Source organism: Myotis nattereri, assembly GCF_964212035.1.
Source record: "Myotis nattereri genome assembly, chromosome: 10".
Lineage (NCBI taxonomy): Eukaryota > Metazoa > Chordata > Mammalia > Chiroptera > Vespertilionidae > Myotis > Myotis nattereri.
The window spans coordinates 23,329,269-23,351,928 of NC_138085.1; the positions used below are offsets into that span (position 1 = coordinate 23,329,269).

The 22,660-nt window shown below is 50.6% G+C and overlaps 3 protein-coding genes across 4 annotated transcripts in view; 2 read left to right on the forward strand and 1 right to left on the reverse strand.

Moving 5' to 3' along the window:
* SNRNP200 (small nuclear ribonucleoprotein U5 subunit 200) overlaps positions 1–791 on the forward strand; it is a 33,405-nt gene extending 32,614 nt beyond the window's left edge. Inside the window, exons 44-45 of the mRNA XM_081101390.1 lie at positions 172–264; positions 365–791. Of these exons, the coding sequence (XP_080957516.1) occupies positions 172–264; positions 365–508 (237 nt within the window). The 3' untranslated portion in view covers positions 509–791. The remainder of the gene's footprint in view (positions 1–171; positions 265–364) is intronic.
* A 1,062-nt stretch (positions 792–1,853) lies between these two features.
* Positions 1,854–8,655, reverse strand: CIAO1 (cytosolic iron-sulfur assembly component 1). Its single transcript, XM_081101391.1, has 8 exons — positions 8,433–8,655; positions 7,506–7,779; positions 6,661–6,809; positions 6,422–6,533; positions 6,226–6,314; positions 5,789–5,990; positions 5,087–5,174; positions 1,854–4,508 (listed from the first exon to the last, which is right to left on the reverse strand). The coding sequence occupies exons 2-8, from the start codon at positions 7,642–7,644 to the stop codon at positions 4,268–4,270; spliced, it is 1,020 nt and encodes a 339-aa protein (XP_080957517.1). The 5' UTR covers positions 7,645–7,779; positions 8,433–8,655; the 3' UTR covers positions 1,854–4,267.
* TMEM127 (transmembrane protein 127) lies at positions 7,954–22,253 on the forward strand. 2 transcript variants are annotated; one of them, XR_013996538.1, is made up of 5 exons: positions 7,954–8,092; positions 8,453–8,768; positions 18,733–18,897; positions 19,916–20,319; positions 20,923–22,253. XR_013996538.1 is itself a non-coding variant. In XM_081101392.1 (4 exons), exons 2-4 carry the CDS (start codon positions 8,525–8,527, stop codon positions 20,221–20,223), a joined length of 717 nt encoding a protein of 238 aa, XP_080957518.1. In that variant the 5' UTR covers positions 7,954–8,092; positions 8,453–8,524; the 3' UTR covers positions 20,224–22,253. The 2 variants fall into 2 exon arrangements, 1 of the variants encoding a protein (XP_080957518.1); XM_081101392.1 differs by having other exon boundaries at positions 19,916–22,253.
* Positions 22,254–22,660: the final 407 nt, after the last annotated feature.

Sequence of the window (22,660 nt, forward strand, 5' to 3'; positions counted from 1 at the left end):
AGGAAATTTTAGAAAGTTTTCTATCTGGTTTTTGTTTTCCTACTTTCGTAACCATTCTCATGGTCTCATGGCTGTCAAGTTTCACTTTATTTTTTAAAGTCTTTATTGTTGTAAGTATTGCATAGCTGTCAACTTTTATGTGCTGAAATTCTTGGCTTTTGGTCACTGCAGAAACGTGAAGAGGGCTGGTGGGTGGTGATTGGAGATGCCAAGTCCAATAGCCTCATCTCCATCAAGAGGCTGACCCTGCAGCAGAAGGCCAAGGTGAGTGTCCACTGGCCCAGCAATGGTTCTGAGATAGACAGGCAGGCGGGAGCACTCTCTCTGTGTCCTGCTCACCCTGATTCCTGCCTGCTCTCTCTAGGTGAAGCTTGACTTCGTGGCCCCGGCCACTGGTGCCCACAACTACACTTTGTACTTCATGAGTGATGCTTACATGGGATGTGACCAGGAATACAAATTCAGTGTGGATGTGAAAGAAGCTGAGACAGACAGTGACTCGGATTGAGTGCAGAGGCCTTTGCCTTTGCATAGAGTTGAAACTTGTACAGTTGAACGGGATCACAGCTATGGAGACCAGGTCTGTTGGCTGGGAAAACTGGCAGTCAATGCAGGTGCCGTCCCAGCCCACCTCCAGTTTTCCGCTTGCTACCTTGCCATCCAAGCTTTGGATCCAGTGTCTGCAGGTGTCGTGTAGCTGTTAAGCATAAACTGTACAGCATTTTTATGCATGTTCTTGGTAGTTCTTTGATTACACAATCAGACATTCTAATAAAACAAGTTGAAGAAACCATTTGTTGTTCCAGTGATTCCAAATTAAATTTCCTTTTGCTAACCTAAGGCCCCATGGCCAAAAGTATTTATTTTTTTAACCACTGAACTCGCTTAGAAGGAATACTTCTGGAGGACAAGGCTGTTTGTTGGGCTGTCACAGGCAGCCAGTTCAGCCAGTGTGGAGGAGGGGTTAGGTAACTTCTCTTTAGTCAGTATACCTGCCCCCATCTCTTGCTACCTGGATATCACCACCACTGCCGGAACTAACACAGCTGCAGGGGCAGATCCAAGGTTAGAAATTTCTCAAGATCTGCAGACTCTGTCCCCCCCCGCCCCCCAAAGGAGGCAGCACAGGAGGGATTGAAATGTACCAACTGGGTACACTGATACTGTGATCCAGATCTATAAGCTTTCTACTCCAAATTCTTGCCTTCTGCTCTTGAGGAATAACTGCGTAACATTAGATGATTCTCAAGGATATTTTCCTTAGATCTTAGGAACCCTTTACACTATAAAAATTAGGAACCCCAGAGGTTATTATCCACTGATATTTACTATATTAAAAATAAAAACAGCCCTGGCCAGTGTGGCTGTTTGAGGTTGAGCATCATCCCGTGCATGTGTCACTGGTTTGATTCCTGGTCAGGGTACATACTAGCTTGTGGGTTAGTCCCTGGTGAGGGTGCTAGAGGGAGGTAACCGATTGATGTTTTTCTCTCCCTCTCTAAAATCAATAAAAACATTATTTCCGCTGAAACCGGTTTGGCTCAGTGGATAGAGCGTCGGCCTGCGGACTGAAGGGTCCCAGGTTCGATTCCGGTCAAGGGCATGTACCTGGGTTGCGGGCATGTCCCCAGTGGGAGATGTGCAGGAGGCAGCTGATTGATGTTTCTCTCTCATCGATGTTTCTAACTATCTCTCTCCCTTCCTTTCTGTAAAAAATCAATAAAATATATTTAAAAAAAAATAATAAAAAAAAATAAAAACATTATTTCCAAAGCAAATCCAGGGAAAAGAATGGCCTGTGACATTTTTAAAAATCTCATTCCTGTCTGATTAAATAGAAGACAAGGATTCTTGTAGTTGCTCCAATTGTGTGTTATTTAAATTGAAGTAAAGCTGACTTTATACACATAAGCAGTTGGAAGTTTTTATAGCCATTTCAGGAAATTGTGGCTATTTGATGCTATAGTGAGACTCCGTAAGTGACAGTTTCTTAGGTGCAATGTGGAGTCTGAAACCTTATCAATGAGCTTCTTGTACCGTTATGTTAAGACCTACAGTCTTTCTTACCTCTTACCCATGAGTGATTCTGTAACATCATGCATTAATCATTTGGAAAATGCTGATTCACTTAATCAGGCAGACATATGTAGACATATTTCATCCTACAAGTCACATTTGTTGGTATCACCACCAGTCTCATCAGGAGAGTAAGAATTGGGAAGATGGCAAGCTCATGGTGGCTATGCAAGTTTTCCAAAATTCTAATTTTTGCTTGAAAGCTTGATCATTGGCAGTGCTATCAGTTGCCCTTGAAGTGAAAGGCTCATTCATTTCCTAGAAATCATAGGCCAAGTAGCCAAGTTTTGATACCACAATTTGCTGCTACTTTTAAGTAAAAATGATATATAGCTCACTCAGCTACACATCTGCTTTTCCTTAAGACAGACCTCTGTGCTTCTGCATGCTGCCATTGCCATTGTTTCCCAAGGGTCAAGATCTTACTAATAGCCTGTAATTGTTCTTGAAGGACATTTCTAAGTGAAGTTGAGAATACTGCTATGAGAGCAAGGCAGTGAAGACCACTACAGCCCTGGCTGGTATGCTCAGTGGTTAGACCTCCAGCCCACACACCAAATGGTCACAGGTTCGATTCTGGTCAAGGGCATGTACCTGGGTTGCAGGTTCCATCCCTGGCCCTAGTTGGTCGGAGCACACGCAGGAGGCAACCAGTGTGTCTCTCATATTGATGTTTCTCTCTCCCGCACTCCCATTCTTGCTAAAAAAAATAATGGGAAAAATATCCTCGGATGATGATTTAAAAAAGAAAAAAGAAAAAGAAAACCCAAAACTATAACTACTAGTTGGTGCCACTGCCATGGTTCCTGCCAACATGTCAACAGCTGACCTCTCGGACCCAACCTCCAGGCGCTTGGGTTGGTACTGCTCTGTCTGCCACTTCAGTCTGTCAATATTTCTGTTGTGTAAAAAATTAAGGCTATAGCTTTGGGGAACTGTCCTCAAGTCAAAACCCATATGGAAATGACAAAAGAACTTGAGATGTCAAAACCCATATGGAAATGACAAAAGAACTTGAGATGACAGAACTGATCACCCATGGCAGTATTCACCGCCTTTTTTTCATTATCACTCTCTTCAAGAGCTGTATCAGACATCTATTTTTTTTTTAAAATCCTCATCCAAGGATATTTTTTCCATCGATTTCTAGAGAGTAGAAAGGAGGAAGAAGGGGAGAGAAACATCGATGTGAGACACATTGGTTGGTTGTCTCCCATACGTGCTCCCACCAAGGCTGGAGAACTTGTAACCCAAGTATGTGCCCTTGGCTGGGAATAGAACCTGGGACCTTTTAGTCCAGTGGCCGCCAACCTTTTGGACCTCACGGACCACCAGTTGTCTGTAGTTCATAGGCTGACGCTCTTAACCACTGAGCAACCAGCAGGGCTATATCAGACATCTTTTGCCTACTTACCTTCACCATGAAAATTTAATACCATAGATACACTGCATGTTGTGTACTACAGTCCCTTAGAAGGCCACAAATCATTGTCTCTAAGATTTTTCTGTCCTTCATCGAAGAGCCAATTTTCAGCTCCATTGAGAATGCATGGCCTATGGCCAATAATACTTCTCCCTTTTAGATGTCACACCCTTCCCTATTTTTTTGGCATTCCCCGGAAGGCATAGAAGATACACAAAGGTTCCTAAGGGATAGCAGAGATGTCTTACTCTAAACTAGCCTACATCAGAAAATCTTCAATACTGAGTGAATGTTTTAAATGCAAGGACTTCGTCAGAAACCAGGAAGGCAGGACCTATTTCAGAAAGGGACTCATCATGGAAATGTTTTAAATTATGAATGTCCTAATAATATAAATAGGACTTGGGACTCAGATGGATTATTTCTATAAGGCTTACAATTTCAGAAAGGTCTGAGATATATGCCTCTGATATATAAACATGGTGATTATAAGTAGTACATTCACCCCGCAAACTTTAGCACTGTATCCTTAAGGGAAGCAAAATCCGTGGCATAACTACAAGGTACTGCTCTTCCACAGTTCTTCACCAAGGGCCCATGTCAACGTGGGAAGGAGTGAGTAGTCATATGGCTCCGCACGTCTACCCAGATCTGAACGGGAGAGCCAAGTTAAAGGAAGGCCAGGCTGCTCTTCCAGGTCTTCTTGGGCTAGAAAAGTCTTAATGACATTTTGGGGGGAACCATAATTCTGTCCAAAGTCATGGTGGCTCAGAGGCCTTCAAGCCGCTGATACTTCCAGAAGGCCATCTCCCCATCATCGCTGCAGGAGGCCAGAAGCCCCCGCTCCTTGGGGTTCCAGGCTACACAGTTGACATCCTGGGAGTGGGCCTGAGGCAAGTGCGCTGTCAGGGAGAAGGTGGGCTGCTGCGGATCTGAGCCGGGGTCCTCCTCAAACACTCGGATGGCATCGTCCCCACAAGCTGTAGCCAGGGCCCCTGTCAGCGAACACCTGGGAGGAACACATGCATCAGTGATTATGCTAGTGGCTCCTCCCTCCCCAGCCCAGCAAGTTAGTAGAGGATGCTGATTTTATAGGCCCTGGCTGGCTTTCTTCCCAAACTTCTGGCTTCAACTAGCATGTCTTATTGAAGAGTTCCCCTAATTAATAAATATATAGCCACAGACATCACCCCCTAAGTATTCAAGTGCTGCCATCCAGGTTTCCCCCAATATAATTAACCTAAAAAACTAAGTAAGATACTGAATTACACTTTGGTCACTTTGCATAAGCAATTTCCTTTGTCATCATGAACTTTGCTTAATCATTTTTTAAAAGTAGTATATCAGGCCATTGAATTTTACCACACTTAAGCCTGTTTTTGTTACTCCCAAATGTTTGTTAATGTAAATAAAGCTTAGAGGCACATCAACTCTTCATTATTTAGAAATAGATTTTAATATCTAGGGATAGATTCTTAGGGCTAGAACTACCAAAGGGGGAAGAGAGCAGCACATGGTCTGACTTCTCTAAAATGTCTCCAAATTGGGGAGTGGAGTGGAGATGGGGAAAGGAGATGGAGGCATTACCAAGCAATGTCGTAGATGGTCCTGGAGTGGAAGCCTGACAAAGTGCAGATACATTTCCAGCTGGGGTCAGAGCCGCTGCACGCCACCCCTGCATGACAGACTTCTCTTGAGTCCAAGGCACATCTGTGTCCCAGGCACCTCAGGGGTCTAAATGCCTCACTGCAGAGATTCTAATTTGCCCTTGCTTACCCTCACCCTCAATCATGAGTCCTCATCTTCATTTCTCCCCACTCTCATGGCTCTGCCTCACATACTATGGCCAGACTGGTATTTTTTTCAGAATTCTGAGAAGGAAATGCGCTGTTCTTTAAAAAATCTTTTGCTGCAGACTGGTTAGCCTGCCTTTGAAGGCCACCCACCAGCCAGCCCAACCCACCTTATTTCCCCCCAAACCCTTTATATACCTCATGCTTCACCTAAAGGAAGCACTGCTCCTGTGAGATCTAGGCTTTCCCATCTTTAATGCCTTTGCTCATGCTGTTCTGTTCTCACCCAGAGTTCTCTTCTTGTAAAATCCTACACATCCTTTCAAGTTCCGATGAAATAGCCTTTCTACGTAGCCTTCCCTGCTTCTTCCATCTCTCCGGCGCTCTCTCATGGCATGTCTCCCCTTCTACCCATTTGCTGTGCTTCATCTGGGTCTCAGCCAGACTGTCAACCTCTTAGAGAGGAGTCTTCTTAGCTCTGTGCCTGGCCCCTCACCTTGCTCATTGCCTGGTAGGTACTGGCGCCAGATGCGCACGGTACGGTCATCACTGCAAGATGCCAGACGCTGGCCACTGGGGTCAAAGGCCAAGCTCCACACGGTGGATTCATGACCCTCAAGGGTGGCACAGCACACCCAGTCGTCCTCTTCCTCCCGGTATAGCTTCACCGTGTCATCATAGCTGGCAGAGGCTAACAGCTGGGGACATGGGGAAAACACAGCACTTACGGCCCAGGAAGTGCCTGTGGCTCCAATACCTCCCCCTGCTAGGACAGGACAGTCCCAGGGAGCTTCTTTATAACGGGGACAAATGTCTTTTGGCCTCAGGTAGTGATCTCTTTGAAAGCCAGCTGAGGCTGACAAGCAGAGGGGGGCTGGGCACCCTCTCCATACCAGAATTCCTTCCCACCGAGATACTTTGCCAGACTGTTACCTCCTGGCTTGGGTGCCAGACCACATGCTTGACATCCTGCGTATGGGAATTGAGGACACTGACACATTCATACTCATCTTCTTCGTCAACTGTGGGAAGAAAACAAACAGGAGCCAACAAGCTGACCTTGTGAGGGTCACGTAGCAGATTATCTGTCTGCTGGCTCCCAACTGCACCTGGGGGGACCTAGACTCACCTTCCCAGACCCACACACTCTTATCTCGGCTGCAGGTAGCAAGGAGGTTGCCAGATGGGGCCCAGGCCACTGACTTGACCTCATTTTCATGGCCTTCCAGAGTGGTCACACACTGTGAGAAGGGAAGAGGGACAAGCATCAGCATCCTTGGATAGACCATTGGCCCAGGTTGGTTCAAGTTCCTGAACCAGTTCTGGGGAGCAAATTGCAACGATCCTGGTCCCATCCAGTCTGGTTACCTCAAAGTCATCCTGATTCTTCTTCCAAATACAAGTGGTGGCATCAAAACTGGCAGAGGCCAGGTAATTGCCGCAGGGAGACCAGGCCACCTTCCGCACAGTGCGCTGGTGGCCTTCAGAAAGGACAGATTTGCAGATCCAGTTGTCACCTAAAAGTAGAGGCCAGGCCAGGCACTGGGGCTGAGCGCACAAGAAGACACTGAAACACTATCACTGTCATCTGACACTGGAGCCAAGCTCAATGGGCACATTTAACAATATGCTTTTAGGAAGAAGTAACTGGCCTACTTCCTCTGGAGGCATCACCTCCTAATTTAAAATGATCAAAGGCTGCCCAGCCAGCGTGGCTCCGTGGTTGAGAGTCCACCTATGAACCAGGAGGTCACGGATCAATACCATGGCTGGGGCATATGCCTGGGTTGCAGGCTCATCCCTAGTTTGGGGCGTGCAGAAGGCAAGTGATCAATGGTTCTCATCACTGGTGATTCTCTCTCTCTCTCCCTTCCTCTCTGAAACCAATAAAGTACTCGCGCGCGCACACACACACACACAATTAATTAGTCAAAGGCTGTCGAATAAAATTTAAACTTTACCATCGTCGCAAATTACTCTGCAGGCTACTTTTCACAGCCCTTTTCTAATCGGTCTCCTCCTCCACAGTTCCAGGCTGTCCGCTGACGTTTTGGCTTCTAGTACTTGCCTGAAAAGTCTTTCTAGGAGTGACTAAAGTCCATCTCGAGGTGGCTTCTCCCCCCCTCTCCCTGGACTCACCCTCAGCACAGCACCCGCATAGCACGCACGCGGAACGCCCGGCGGCGGGGTCGCGCGCCCAGGCCGAGTCTTACCCTCGGTGCCCCAGATGCGCACTCTACGGTCGCCCCCGCACGAGGCTAGCAGGGTTCCCGTGGGGTTCCAGGCCAGGAACCAGCAGCGCGAGTCCGGGTGCGCCGGGACACGGCCCAACAGCACCAGCGAGTCCTTCATGGCGACCCGACGCAGTACGAGGAGTTGGGCGCGTCCCCACGGCAGGCTCCACTGTGCAGATTCCGGGACCCGACTCTGTCTCCTAGGACCGCCGGTCCGGCCACTTCCGCCCGAGAATCCCGGTCGACCTAGGAACTGAAGTGCCCGCTAATGCGGACGCGCTGCCCCCTGGGAGTTGTAGTCGACCTCCCACCCCGGCATAAAGCGTCGCGGTACCGTTTCGAACTACCAGTCCCGTGAGGCCGTAGCGAGGCTGTGGTGCGCTGGACTATGACGTGAGCGGGGACAGGGCGGGGAGCCGGAGGAGGCGGAGGCCGAGGCGGAGGAAGCGGAAGTGGGTCGGACCCGGGTCGGTCCGGGAGTAGTGGGTCTAGGCTAGGGCCTGGATCGCTTGGCCCGGGCAGCTGAGGACGGGACGAGCGGCTCCACCCTTGAGGCCTGCTGACCGGTGAGGAGCAGCGATCGGCGTGGGAAGGGTCTTTTCTGGGCAGAGGTCGCTCCCCAGAGCACTGTTCCCGGATCCAGGGTCTCCGATCCCTGCGGCTCAGCCTGGTCCTCCCCCCTTGGCACCCTCTGGCTGAGATTCCGGGTCCGGTCTCTCTCCCATCAGTAGCCCATATCCTCGCCCTCCAGCCCAATCCTCTCCGGGTCGTCATTCCGCGCCTGCATTCCAGGCACCCAGTCGCCGTCTCCGCCCCTGAATCCTGCAGCCCTCGGGTCTCCGCTCGGCCCCAGGTCCCACTCCCCCAGCCTCCGGTGTCCGCCCTGGCAGCCCTACGGTTCCTCACCTGCGTCCTCCCTGGAACAGGCAGACACTGCGCCCCCCGGAAGTCGGCGGCGAGCAGCAGCGACCGCGGAGCGACGGCGGGCGGCCCCGGGCATGTATGCCCCGGGAGGCGCAGGGCTGCCCGGCGGGCGCCGGCGGAGGAGCCCGGGAGGCAGTGCTCTGCCCAAGCAGCCGGAGCGTAGCCTGGCCTCGGCCCTGCCGGGCGCCTTGTCCATCACGGCGCTGTGCACTGCCCTCGCCGAGCCGGCCTGGTTGCACATCCACGGTGGCACCTGTTCCCGCCAGGAGCTGGGGGTCTCCGACGTCCTGGGCTATGTGCATCCGGACCTGCTCAAAGGTAAGGCCGCCGCGCCGGGGCCTCTTCTTCCCGGGCGACCGGGGCTCCTCGGCGGGGAGCAGAATGGGGTGTGGCTGGAGAGCTAACAGCCAGGGCAGGATTTGGTGGAAGGAAACAGCCCCTTGGCTGCCTGGTGGTCCGACCCCTCGTTAATTAGATGTTCAGCCAAGCACCTCCTTTTCAGGCCATGCTCATAGGCTGCTGCTCTTGAGGATTCCGCCCGAGGAAGGGCGCGGTATACGGAGAAAAGATAAGGATGCAGGGCATTAAAGCTAGCTAAGCAATCTCTGGGATGCGGGGAGGTTTCTTCGTGTCAGCTGATTGATGGAGAAAAAAACTTTTAATCTGCTTAGATTTTAAAGTATATTTTCAAATTCTACAGTAGTTGGTTTTTTATTCTAGAAAAAGGGAGCCTGTGGCATTTTAGATAACCAGGCGTCAGTTCCAGCCTCAGTAACAGTTGGAACTTGGCTCTCAGAACCATGCGCCTGGCGAGGTGAGGTTTCTTTGCTCAGCCTGGTGTGCAGAGGGAAAGGAAAGGGGAAAGAGACAGGGGCTGGTCTCCTTACTGTGGACACAGGGAGGCCACAGCCTGCCGGGGTGGGGGATGGTGGGGTGGCTGCTGTCCCAGGGAGCCCAGTGGCTGCTCCTGCCCAGCTCTGTGTCCAGCAGGGAGGGTACAGGCTGTGTAGTGTGAGTGCAGGATTGCACCGCCTGGCTTTTACCCGGAAAGCAGTCAGTGGACCCCACTCTGCCCTTGGTTCCAGCACAGTTCATCATCCCCACGGTCTTTTGAACCATTCTTTTTTAAAATATATATATATTTTATTGATTTTTTTACAGAGAGGAAGGGAGAGGGGATAGAGAGAAACATTGATGAGAGAGAAACATCGATCAGCTGCCTCCTGCACACCCCCTACCAGGGATGTGCCCACAACCAAGGTACATGCCCTTGACCAGAATTGAACCTGGGACGCCCCTCTCTCCCCCCTCCCCCCCCCCCCAAGTCCTCAGGCCGCCGCTCTATCCACTGAGCCAAACCGGTCAGGGCACTTTGAACCATTCTTGAAGGTCTTTCTATTTTCTCCCTGTGCCACTCTCTGGCTGTGATGTGTTCCAGCTGTCTTCTGTGCCATGTCTCAGGGCCCTTCCTGGAGATATCTTCACGTCGTCTCTTTAAGGACTCAGACACTGGGGTTTGGTGAAACGGTCAAGTTCTCTGTGCCTTGGATCTTACACCACTTTTTGCAGATCTAGGCTGAAAAGCTGTGTCCTTGTGGCCTAATGTCTTTCTCTGAGAGTTCTCTGTTTTCTCTCTCACACCCCCCCCCCCCCCCCCGCCAAGGGTATTTGAGGTTTTAGAATGATTTAGAGACCAGGATGGGGCTTCTAGTTTGTTTCCAGGTTCTTTCCTGATGATAGTCTTCGCTGGGTTGGCTCATTAAGACAGAAGTTATACACACCAAGGAGGCCTTTGACACGCAGCTTTTTCTCTGGCGTGTAGCTGACGGAGAAAGGCCATCAAGCTGGAGTTGAATCTGGATGCTTTTCCCTCAGCACGTTTCCCTCACTTGCCTTCTTGGAAGCTCAGCTGCCACCTTCCACCACTTCATCCAGACCTTTGCACTTGACCCCCTGGTGTTTCAGTGTTTTAAGAGTTTGGTGTCACCTACCAACTGGGAGAGAGTTCCCAGTGCTTCTCCCTTTCAGCTCATTCCTAGGGAGGCTCATGAAGTTCATGTGAGAGGGGAGAGGCAGTGTGATCCGAGGTCCTTATGTCAGAGGTCCAGGAAGGTGTGTCTCAGAGAAGTGAAGTCACATTTCTTCAGGGCCACACAGCTGGGAGTGACATAGCTGCACCTGCCTCATCTATTGACTCGGTATAAAGTGATACTGTCTCATTTATCTTTCTTATCCTTTATTTTAGCTGTCATAGGAATGATCTCAGGGTTATTCTGCTTTGGTGTACATTAGTGATGGTGAACCTATGACATGCGAACTCATTTTTTGGTTGATTTTTCTTTGTTAAATGGCATTTAAATATATAAAATAAGTATCAAAAATATAAATCTTTGTTTTACTATGGTTGCAAATATCAAAAAATTTCTATATGTGGCACGGCACCAGAATTAAGTTAGGGTTTTTCAAAATGCTGACACGCCGAGCTCAAAAGGTTCGCCATCACTGGTGTACATCCTTGTCAAAACATGTAAAAAATAAAAATAAATTCTTGGTGCAGGTTCTTCTTTGTTCACATATATATTTTTATATATATGAAAGCACATTGCCCCCCTAGCTGGTTTGGCTCAGTGGGTAGAGCATTGGCCTGTGGACTAAAGGGTCCCGGGTTTGATTCCGGTCAAGGGCACATGCCCAGGTTGCGGGCTCGATTCCCAGTGCGGAGGCATGCAGGAGGCAGCTGATCAATGATTCTCTCTCATCATTAATGTTTCTATCTCTCTCTCCCTCTCCCTTCCTCTCTGAAGTCAATTTAAAAAAAAAACACAAAAAAAAACCACATTGCCTTAACCCAGTGGTTCTCAACCTTGCACATTAGAATCACCTGGGAATCTTTTTAAAATCCTGATTTCTGGGCCTCATCCTCCGGAAATTCTGTTTCTTTGTTATTAATGTTGTGGCCCCACCCCATAACAAAGAAACAGAATTTCTGGAGGATGAGGCCCAGAAATCAGGATTTTAAAAAGATTCCCAGGTGATTCTAATGTGCAGCCAAGGTTGAGAACCACTGCCTTAATCTTTACATTTGCTCATGTGTTTAGGGATCTTAACCCATGGACAGTTTCGAGCTGTGGCCATCTCCTTGGCCATTGCAAGCTAGGAATACTTGCTGTCCATTCATAAGAGAGTTGATAGTTTGCTTCTGATGGCTCCGCTTCTCCCCTTTCTCTGTAGTGGTTGGTTTTTGTACTCAGTGGGCCTTTAGACATGCTGTCCTGTGTGATTGTGCTGATCCTCAGGACTTAACAGATGTCCTAGCATGGAAGTCAGTCTGGTGCCTGTAGATACTTCCAAAGGGAGAACAGACTGCCAAGTCTCTGCAGGTGACAGGGAGTGAGCTGGGCCAGCAGGCTTTGGAGCTGCACCTTCCTGTTTCTCAGCCCCCTGAGTGCCAGGCATTGTGCTCAGCACACTTCATGCCTGCCTTTAGTTTCTCCTAAACAGCACCTTCATTTGGTACTGTCATCACCACCACCTCACAGTGGTCTTAGGCTCAGGGAGGTCAAGTGACTTGCCTGAGGCCACACAGCTAATCTCCGTGGCATGACCTCCACTCTTACCTTGCACCTTAGTGCCCTCCAGCTTCTTTCCCTTTTGTCAAAGCTGTCCATGGCTTTTTACTTCGCCATTCTAGCTGAGTTTTTCTCACAAGCCCAGCCCAAGCTGTGCTTTTTATTCCTCATCATCTCGGTGTGTCCGGCTCAAGTTGGTGATCTTGAGGCAATATCTGTCACTCACAGAGCCCCGGAGGCTTTAGCAAATGCAGGCTGCCTCGAATGATTCCATCCTGAGTTTTTCTACTTCCCAGGGTGCCAGCTGCTCACAGTGCTCTTCAGCCTGGGCTCAGGTCCAGAGATATGCTCAGACCATTAGTGGCCCCAAGCAGGGGGCGCCCCCCGATAGTCATTCCCTCTGCACACTAACCCCTCTGCCTCTCAAGTGTGGCAGCGAAGGGCAGCACTGACAGCAGCCTTGGGAAGTACTTTTGAAGAATGAGGAAGTCTGGGGTTTGAAGTCACGTGAATCATGATTGCCACTGAAAGTTCAAGGGCCAACCAGAGGGCCAGTCTGTCGGAGGGGTGGTGACTGATGCAATTGGCACTTCCAGGTCCTGCTGGGCCTGTCCTCTGAGGCAGCTTGGCTAGGACCATTGGTATCTCTGGTGATGGGCCAGCCAGGCACTCCAGGGGCCCTGTTGGAATCTTGTGTTGGAAGTCTGTCTGGAAGCTCAAGTCTCAGTGGGGAGAGGCTATGCAGGTGGGGCGAGTGAGTGCTGGGAAGGACGGGGCTGGGTCCAGGGTGGTGGGGCAGTGTCCCTAACTCACAGGGACTCCAGTGAGGGGAAGTGAAGGGTAGTGGGACAGAAACGGGGAACTGGCCAGAGGCCACTTCACTCTTCCTGCCTCCAGCCTGTTTGGGTTGGGAGGGGCTGGAGCAGGGGGCAGGTAGACAGGAAGAGCCAGGCCTTCAAAACAGATCCTGCCCCATGACTCACCAGTGAGTGACCTTGGGCTCCAGTCAGTGCTTTGGGATCCTATTACACAGCAGCTTCCTCTTCTCTGGTGACTGGAGGGGCCAGTCGAGCAGTAGTTACCAAAATAAACAGGCCACAGCACCACTGGAGGTGAGGGTGTGTTCTGTCTGACCAGAGTGTGGTGAGTGCACCACTGGTTTGAATTTAAAATGAGGATCTTGCCCCATGAATTCTTTTTCCTCACAAATAAAATAATGCCTGCACACATTTGGGAATTCTGTTTCCCTTTAGCAGCCCTCTCAAGGGAGCAGATATTTGTGGTCCTCCCCTCCGCTCTGACGTCTGCAGGGAAGGAGTGAGCACTGAGATCCTGACCCAGGGGGGCAGATCCTGGGCTATCTGTTAGCATCTTTCCCAGGGACGTTCACTTTTGGCTTTCCACTCAGCCCGAGGGTTTGCTCACCGCTTTGGAGTGGAGAAAGGCAGTCACATCGAAACTAAACTTGTTTGAATTTGGGTCAAAAGCCCTTGCCCGTACTCATCGTTCTTCTGGCGGGGCACATCCTTAGTCTGGCTTTAGCGGGCGCTTTCTCTGGCCCACACTATCAGCGGGAAGGGCACACCAGGGCTGACACTGCTGTGGCCCCGCGCGGAGGGAGCGGGGCAGTAACCACACAGGCTGCTGAGCAGTCCCTCTCAGTGCGCCCCTGTAGATGGGGCAGGCGGCACTGCCTTCATTTCACAGATGAGAGCAGAGACCGAGGGCAGTCAAGTGACTTGCTCAAGGTAACACATAGGCTATGGTAGGTCTCGGATTTGGTGCCAAGTCCAGTGCCTTCCTGATTTCCCTACTGCTTGTGATGGCTGCAGAAGCTTAGACCATATCAACCAGTTTTGCCTAATAATTCCCGGTATGAGCACTTCTCTTGGCCTAATGGCCCAAACATATTTTGCCTAGAAGGGATTTTGTGCTTTCAGCTGTTCTGCGTTCAGCAGCTACTGGCTCTGAGAGCATTTATACTAACCACTCACATGCCCCGTGTTAGCATTTGATGCATTGTCTCCATGGGTGATTCTGGGCACCACAATGCAAGGGAGCCTGTCCTAGGTTGGGAGTCTGGCTTTGGTTTGGAGTCTAGTCCTGCGTTGTGGGACCTGAAGGAAGTCACTTAATGTCCTGGAACCTCCAGTCCCTCATCTGAGCTGCATGATGGATCCCCAGAGTGAGGCTTAATGAAGATAATGTTTGACCTGTCAGTGTGCACAGGCTATTCCTGGGGGGGACAGAAACTGCCAACAATGTTTGTCTCTCGGGAGGGATGTTCTCTCTGAAGCTTTGTATCATTTGAGACGCTTCCTTATTATGAAAACTAGAGGCCCGGTGCACAAAATTCATGCACGGGTACGGTCCCTAGGCCTGGCCTGTGATCAGGGACATCTTCCCTGCCTCCCACTGCCACCCACCCCCGGTTCCCTGTTTGCCATCTTGCACCCGAGGTGGGCCCGGCCCAGGATATACTTTGAGCCCGTGATCACCCCCCCCCCCCCCCCCCCAGTGGAGGCCTGTTTGCAGGAGGTGCTTTTGTGTGGAATTTCTTTCAGATAAGGGATGGGGTGTGGGCCCAATGCCCGAGAGAGTTCCAGGGGGCCAGTGACACTATCAGGGTCATTCTGGTCATGCCTGAATGTTCACTGCATTTATTCGCTGGAGGATTCTATTTGCAGGGTCCTGGGGCACGACAACCCATCCCACAAAAAGGTCCCATTAGATTTCAGGTTGCATCACCACTGAGGAGGGTAAGATCAGGTGCTTTAAGCAAAGAACACGGAATTCTGAACAGGGTTAGAATTCAGTAGCATTAGGATTCAGGTTTCTCCAACAACCCACCTAACCAATGCCTGCTATCTTGCTGATAACTTCTCCCTCTCCCTCAGGGACTAGGTGGGGAGGAGTGAGGAGCAACTGTCTGCAGCTGTGGGCAGGCCTGAGTCCTGGCTGTGGGAAAGAATGCCAGCCGGAGCGGGGAAGGACCAAGAGGTTGGCCGTTCCTGCTGCTCACCGGCCCCACCTCCCACCGCCGGTCACCCTCTGTGTGTGGGGCGACTGGGGGCCGCCCATGTCCGCCACCACCCACCCCTGATTTCCTGTTCTCCATCAGGCAATCAGAGCCTGTGGCCGGGGGAAGGGACCAAGAGGTTGGCCAGCAGGCCCCGACTGGGCAATTGGGGCCTGCGGGCTGGGAGCAGCTCCTGGATTGAGCGTCTGCCCCCTGGTAGTCAGTGCACGTCATAGCGACCAGTTGTTCCACCCTTCGGATGATTTGCATATTACCTTTTTATTATATTACTAGAGGCCCGATGCATGAAATTCATGCAAGAGTAGGCCTTCAGCTCTAACCGGTTTGGCTCAGTGGATAGAGCGTCAGCCTGCGGACTGAAGGGTCCCAGGTTCAATTCCGGTCAAGGGCATGTACCTTGGTTGCAAGCACATCCCCGGTGGGGGGGGTGTGCAGGAGGCGGCTGATCGATGTTTCTCTCTCATCGATGTTTCTAGCTCTCTATCCCTCTCCCTTCCTCTCTGTAAAAAAATCAATAAAATATATTTAAAAAAAAAAGAGTAGGCCTTCCTTCCCCTGGCTGCCGACAGCGGCTTCCCTCTGGCACCCAGGACCCAGGCTCCCCTCTAGCCGCCAGCAGGCACCCGGGGCCCGGGCTTCCCTCGCAGGCCCAGCTTCGTCCGGAAGGTCATCCGGAAGCATGTCCAGTCTAATTAGCATATTATGCTTTTATTATTATAGATTATATAGGATAAGTGTATTATGGAACATGAGACATGTGGGAGTGTACATTTTTAAGGATGATAATAAAATGGACATCCTGTACTCATTATGCAGCCTAGGAAAGTAGCTTTGAAGCCACTGATTGTTACTTTTTTTGCAGTTAAGACTAGTTGTTAAATTAAAATTTAGTGTTTTTTTAAAATATATTTTTATTGATTCTTAGAGAGAGAGAGAGAGAGAGAGAGAGAGAGAGAGAGAGAGAAAAACATTGATGAGAGAGAAACATCAACATTGATCTGCTGCCTCCTGTAGGCCCCCTACTGGGGATCAGCCGAGTGACCTCTTGGTGCCTGGGTCGATGCTCAACCACTGAGCCACACTGGCTGGTCAAAACTTAGTGGATTTTTAAGAACCGCAATTAAAGCCCAAGTGCCTGGCCATATTTGTGGACGGATCACGAGAATTCTCGTGTTTTCAGTTCTAAGGCTTGTGGCCAGTCTCAAGAATTCTTAAAAAGATATTAGCTTGTAAGAACATGTAATAAATAACTTCAAAATGCAATGGGCATTTAATTTTAAAGCGTGCCTGTAACGTTTATGTAAAACGTTTTTTGTACTCGTTCAGTAGAAACTTACCTGGCCACTGGGTAAGGCTAACAATGAAACTACGGGTCCGCAAAGTGTTAAGTAATCTGAGCACAGCCAGCTGCAGTGGAGTGTGCTGCAAGCCTTGCACCCTGCTGCTCGGGGTTATTCTTGGAAGCACTAGAAAGAACACTTTCATCCTGCCCCATCCCTGCTCATGCCACGTGGATCCAGAAGAACTACCTCAGAGAGCTTTTAACAGTATTCAGAGTAAAGCCAGGAGACAGTCCCCATCTCCAGAGCTCTTCCTTCAGCGAAACCTCCTGCAGGCCCACAGCGCAGTCTCAGGCTATGTAGGGCTGGACGAAACGAAGCCTGGGCCTGGCCACTGGCAGAGCCATCACACAGACAAGCCTCCTGGTAGTAAGTGAACACCAGGTTGGATGATTGCGCCCATACAGATGGTCAGCTGACAAGAGAGTGGCAGATAGCTCTGAGGACAGCTTAGTGGATGACCTAAAGCCAGATCACAGCATGAGTCTGGAGTGGGCTCAGCCACCATCTGCCTGGTGAATTCTGAGCCTGAGGCAGGGAGTGCGTGCTGTCACAAAGGCCTGGGGTCTCCTGGTACCTGCTCTGGTCTGTGGTCTGGATGCCGGGCCCTCTGCCAAGCACCCATGATGCCGCTGACTTGGTTTGAGTCTGCTTTGTTGGGTTTAGGTCTACACCCTGGGTTTTTGGCCTTTTCTTCTCAGTCCCCTGTCCTCCAGGCCCAGGATTTGTGTTTCTTGGAGTGTAAGGCTTGGGCCACCTTGCATGGGAATTACCTGGGCTGCTTATTAAAATCCAGATTCCTAGGCCTGCTCCAGACTGAGCGCTTCGAATTTCTGGGGCCTGGGCACATGCTTTCAGCCAGCACCCGGTGACTGACATGCGCAGTGGAGAGTGATGGCCACCATCTCCCAGCCTCAGCCTGCGGTCAAGACTCAGGAAAGGAGCTTGTAGTCTAAGCTAGTGCTTTCCAGATTTTTCCTAAATCACTTTATAACCCATGACCTAAATGAAAGAAGAGCTCGCCGGTGGCTGGAACAGAGGAGAGAGGGGAAGGCACATTTCCTACTTTTTATTGAAGCTTAAAACAGCTTCTTTTCAGATCAGCCTTTATTTTGTCTGTTTCTGGGAGCTGTGGCATTTTACACAGATATCACAGGGGTCTGACACTGTTTAGGCGAAATTTCTAAGAATAAGAATGGTATGACGGCCTAGAGGGAATCTAGGTTGCTCTGTGTGTCTGGTGTACAGTTGTCCTGGGTTCTCCCTTCACCGTGACCCTAGGGGACTCTGAATGTGGGGTCTCCTTTTTCAGCATCTTCCTTGGCCTTGATTTGCTCCCTCGCTTTGGTGGAATGTGCACCCTGACTGGCTTTGCACTCATTTTAGAAGGCGTTTGGTGCTCAGTTTCTGAGCTCTTCAGGCATTCGTGGTATAAATCTAGTTGTGTCTTAGCTTTCCCACTTCTGGCTGACACTTCAGCATACTCAGTCTGCTAAGGCAGTTCTAAGCCCCTTTATGTTCCAGTTTCCAGAATTTTGTTTTGTCCCTCTCCCTGTGGTGTGGGTTTATGTCTTTAAAATGTTTTGTTTTGTTTTGTCTTAGTAGGGTTCAGGGAGTGAACAAAAATAAATCTGAAGGTCCAGCCTACCACTGTTCCTAACTTATTTAGTACACTTTTAAGGATGAATTTTTCTAAATGGCTTCAGATTCTTTTTGAACACAAATGGGGATGAATGAGTGGATGAATGGAGAAGCGACATGATCGGCCTCTGGCCTTGCCTCTCTGGCCATCTCAGCGCAGCAGTTAGAGGGCTCCTCCTGAAGCCCAGGAGAATGGGTTGACATGTCAGATTAATTGTCAGCGTCTTTAAAAATGCTTAGAAGATCATGGCCAGTACAACGAAGTGGAGGCCTGCACTTAGATTAGTTTTTTTTAAATTTAATATTTTTTTATTTATTTCAAAGAGGAAAGGAGAGTGAGATAGAAATATCAATGATGAACGATCCTGCAACTCAGGCATGTGCCCTGATCAGGAACCGAATCGTGACCTCCTGGTTCATAGGTCAGTGCTCAGCCACCGAGCCACACTGACGGGGCTAGACTGGTTTTTTTGGAAGGGAAGGAGTTGAGTGCATGGAAGCAGTGACCAGGGTTCCTGTCTGCCAGTTCGGGTGCTGTTCCACCTCCTGAGCCAGCTGGGAGCAAGAGTTATGACCGATTTCTCTAGGACTCCCCTGGCACTCCAGGACTGTGGCTAAGGGGGCAAACTCCTCCCCGGTGGGGACTCCAAGGTGCTGTTTGGGGTCCTGAAGATCTGGTTCTCCCACTACAGACTTCTGCATGAATCCCCAGACGGTGCTGCTCCTGCGGGTCATTGCCACCTTCTGCTTCCTGGGCATCCTGTGTAGCCTCTCCGCATTCCTCCTAGATGTCTTTGGGCCCAAACATCCAGCCCTGAAGATCACCCGTCGCTATGCCTTTGCCCACATCCTCACAGGTAAGTCCAGGACTGCTCCCCGTGGGGGAGGAACTGCCACAGGATGGGAGCACTGCCTGGAGCTGTAGGTGGGGATGATGGGCTTTCTCTGAGCAGGCTTTGGTCCAGATGCTCATTTCAACTCTAGCCTTTCCTGGAGCACTGGCGGGATAGCAGCTTGCCTTCGTCATTTGCATGTGCACCTGGCCCAGCTGTCAGGAAGGAGTATTGTTAGAATTCCCCAAGAAATCTCCCAGCTCTCCAAGAACTGGGTTTGAAGCTCAGCTGGGCTCCTGGGGCCTGGAATGAGCAGAGTGTCTCACTGTGTCTCCCCTCGAGTTCCTGGTCTCATTGGATTCTTTCCTCCGCTTTCACTTCCTCACAGACCAGCCTCTGCCATGACCGGGCTGGTGTTGATTTGTGGTGGTGCAGACTCCAGTCCCGAACTGCATGGCCTTGTCTGTGTCTTTCAAGCACTCAGTGACTTCTAGCAGCCCTCAGGTTCCACCTCCACATCCTTGACTGGCCCAGACAGGGTCATGCACCTGTCCCAGCCTTCGTCCAAGAACCCCATGGCCTAGAGCAGCGGTTCTCAACCTGTGGGTTGCGACCCCTTTTGGGGTCCAACAACCCTTTCGCAGGGGTCGCCTGAGACCATCGAAAAACATATATAATTACATATTGTTTTTGTGATTAATCACTGTGCTTTAATTATGTTCAATTTGTAACAATGAAAAAACATCCTGCATATCAGATATTTATATTACGATTCATAACAGTAACAAAATTACAGTTATGAAGTAGCAACGAAAATAATTTTATGGTTGGGGGTCACCACAACATGAGGAACTGTATTAAAGGGTCGCGGCATCAGGAAGGTTGAGAACCACTGGCCTAGAGAACTCCCCCTTGCAGGATCCGGGGCCACGTAGGTTCTCTGACACTGGGGTTTGGGTGGAGAGGCTGCAGTTGGTTCCTTAATCATCTCAGCTGCAGGATGCCTGCTAACCCTTTTCTGTGCTGTCCCTCTGTCGCCCAGTCCTGCAGTGTGCGACCGTCATCGGCTTTTCCTACTGGGCTTCCGAACTCATCCTGGCCCAGCAGCAGCAACATAAGAAGTACCATGGTTCCCAGGTGTATGTCACCTTTGCTGTTAGTTTCTACCTGGTGGCAGGAGCTGGTGGAGCCTCAATCCTGGCCACAGCAGCCAACCTCCTACGCCACTACCCGACAGAGGAGGAGGAGCAGGCGCTGGAGCTGCTGTCTGAGATGGAGGAGACCGAGCCCTACCCCTCGGAATATGAGGTCATCAATCAATTCCAGCCGCCCCCGGCCTACACACCCTAATGCCAGCCTAGGCCTTCTTCCTCCCTCCTCCCACTTGGCGGCTCCTCCCACCCAAGGAGCGCCTTCCCCCAGCAGGCCTCACTGGTAGGATCCTGAGCATCTTCACCAAACCTTTCCCAGGAGAGAGACTGCCTTTTGGGTTGTTCATGCATCCTTGCTCTTGAAACCTGGGGTTCATGGATTTTATATCATGCACTGTTTCCCCTCTTGCCACCTTCCTGTCCCTGAGGTCACTAGTCATTACCAACCAGGGATGGTCATACAAGTTTTCTCCCTTCATGGGCCATATCTTTCAGACCAGAACTTTCTTTCCTTGGGGAGCTACTGACAGTGGACTGTCTCAGAGAGAGGTGTGTCAACAGGGCCCAAGGGAAAGGGGACTGTGCCATGCAGGCTTCCTTCATAATGGTCAGCGGGTTCCACAGCTGCAGCTGTGGGGTGACCCCGCCCCATTCCCTCTCAGAGTGCCCAGTGGCAGGCCGCCCGCTCTGGAAATCTCTGCACTTTAGTCTTTGGACTTCCCATCCTCCGTGTTCTGGTTTGACAGTGAGACGGAATTGCTGTTGGGAAGCAGAACAAGTCATCCCCACCCTGCCCTGGCTTAGGTGGCTGGAGCCCAGGCAAGGAGAGCAGCGGGTATGGGCCTGAGGCCTCCTGGTGCCCAGAAAGGATCAGAGTGAAGGGGCTGAACCTCTCCAGCCCCTTCACCTTTTCAAATTGAGTGGTTTTAAAAGGAAAAAACAAAACCAAGCAACAGCAACAATCATCTGTTTTTAAACTAGCAACAAGACTTGTCATTTTATCGATGTTTATCCTATTCCTTTGGGCTCTGCAGTGTTTTGAGCCACAGCTCCTTCCAGCCCACAGTAGTTTCTCCCTGAACTTCTCCCAGCAGAATGCATCCCTCTTCCCTTGCTCCCTCGCTCCCAGGGCCTTCCTGTGGAACCCAGAGCCCCATCAGCAGAGGGGCTGAGGACTATGGCCTGGCTGGCTGGCCAGCGTGGTGCTCCTCAGGACTGTGGACTGAGATGTAACCTGGCCTCCGTGCAGGAACAGAGGTCACAGCAGGGCACTCTCCACATAGGAATCACAACCAGTGGCCCCGCTGTGGGAGGTGTAGATGGCAGACCTGGCTTAGTGCCTCCCCTAAACTGTGACTTGGGGCAACAGCTTGCTGCATGCCCTCTCCCCTTCTTGAATGTCCTCTGGCCTTGCATTGTGTTACTTGCGGGCTCTTTCTTGCCCAGCCATCATTCTGGCTTTCCTGTTTGCCATGTATGGCTCTGGGTCTGGCTGAATTTTCTGCCCTGAGATCAGCATAAAAGTGGGAGAAATTCGAGAAACCTTCCGTATGGATCCAGATGGCCAAGCGTCTTTGGAATCAGTGTTCATTGCGGAGCTGAAAAGCAGATGGGTCCCACCCTCCTCCTGCAGGTGACCGAGCAAGGCCAGAGAGTGGACACTGCTGTTGAGTGGTGGCTGGGAAGGAACGTTCTGTGCCTCCTCCTTGGGCCAGACCGCCTGGGGATGTCTGGACAGACACCGGTGTGGGTGGTGAAGACCATGTCTGCATGTGAATGGGTGGCTGCCTGGAGTGCACTGTGATGCCAAAGTGTGTCCCATAGTGACTTTCACCCCAGACTCCACCGTGAGCAAGAAAGACTGCGTGTGATGCTGCGCACAGAGCCAAGGAGCTTCATTGTCTTGTCTTTCTGTCAAGTGCGAGTTTGTCTGGCAGATATCTAGGGTGTGGCCAGCTCTTGCTGACCTTGGGTGCTTGGGTATCTGAGGGGCAGAGCAGGAGACCCGGCACCGGACTTGCATGCCAAAATGACCAGTCATCTCGTGAGGCCTCAGACACGATCCTGTGGACTGTTCCATGTAATTCAGAACCCACTTTTTATTAACTGTCCACACTTCCGGCCTTTCTCTTCCCCCTGCTATCCTGACAGTATCATATAAATCCCCCTGGTTGTGTTTTTTCTTTTTTTCTAGGAAAAAAATAAAATAAAAAGCAAAAACAAAACAAATGAACCGAAACCACAAGTAAGAATGTAAATGCCAGTGGCTCCCTCTTGTTTTTCTGTCACAATTTCCCTGAGTTGGCTTGCTCCCATCCTCTTGGAGAAGAGGAGAAATTGATGAAGTGTGTAATTTAAATGTCAGAGGGCCAGGCCGGTGTGTCTCCGTGACCGCGTCGACCTGTGAACCAGGAGTCCGGGTTCGATTCCTGATCCGGGCACGTACCTGGGTCGAGGACTTGACTCCCCTGGTAAGGGAGCATGCGCAAGGCAGCCGATCAGTGATCCTTACCATTGATGTTTCTCTCACTTCCTCTCTGAGATTAATAAAAATACATCTGTATAAACAACGTCAGAGGGAGTGCCTGTGCCCACTCTGTGCCAGGCGCTTCTATCTGGAAGCTCATCTCGTTGAC

Coding starts and splice junctions, on each gene's coding strand:
- CIAO1 (XM_081101391.1), bottom strand. CDS start 7,644: ATGAAGGACTCGCTGGTGCTGTTGGGCCGTGTCCCGGCGCACCCGGAC. Junction 5,175..5,788: donor CCTACCAGGCAATGAGCAAG/GTGAGGGGCCAG, acceptor TCTGTCATGCAG/GGGTGGCGTGCAGCGGCTCT. Junction 4,509..5,086: donor ACCATCTACGACATTGCTTG/GTAATGCCTCCA, acceptor TGTTCCTCCCAG/GTGTTCGCTGACAGGGGCCC.
- TMEM127 (XM_081101392.1), top strand. CDS start 8,525: ATGTATGCCCCGGGAGGCGCAGGGCTGCCCGGCGGGCGCCGGCGGAGG. Junction 8,769..18,732: donor GCATCCGGACCTGCTCAAAG/GTAAGGCCGCCG, acceptor CTCCCACTACAG/ACTTCTGCATGAATCCCCAG. Junction 18,898..19,915: donor CTTTGCCCACATCCTCACAG/GTAAGTCCAGGA, acceptor TCTGTCGCCCAG/TCCTGCAGTGTGCGACCGTC.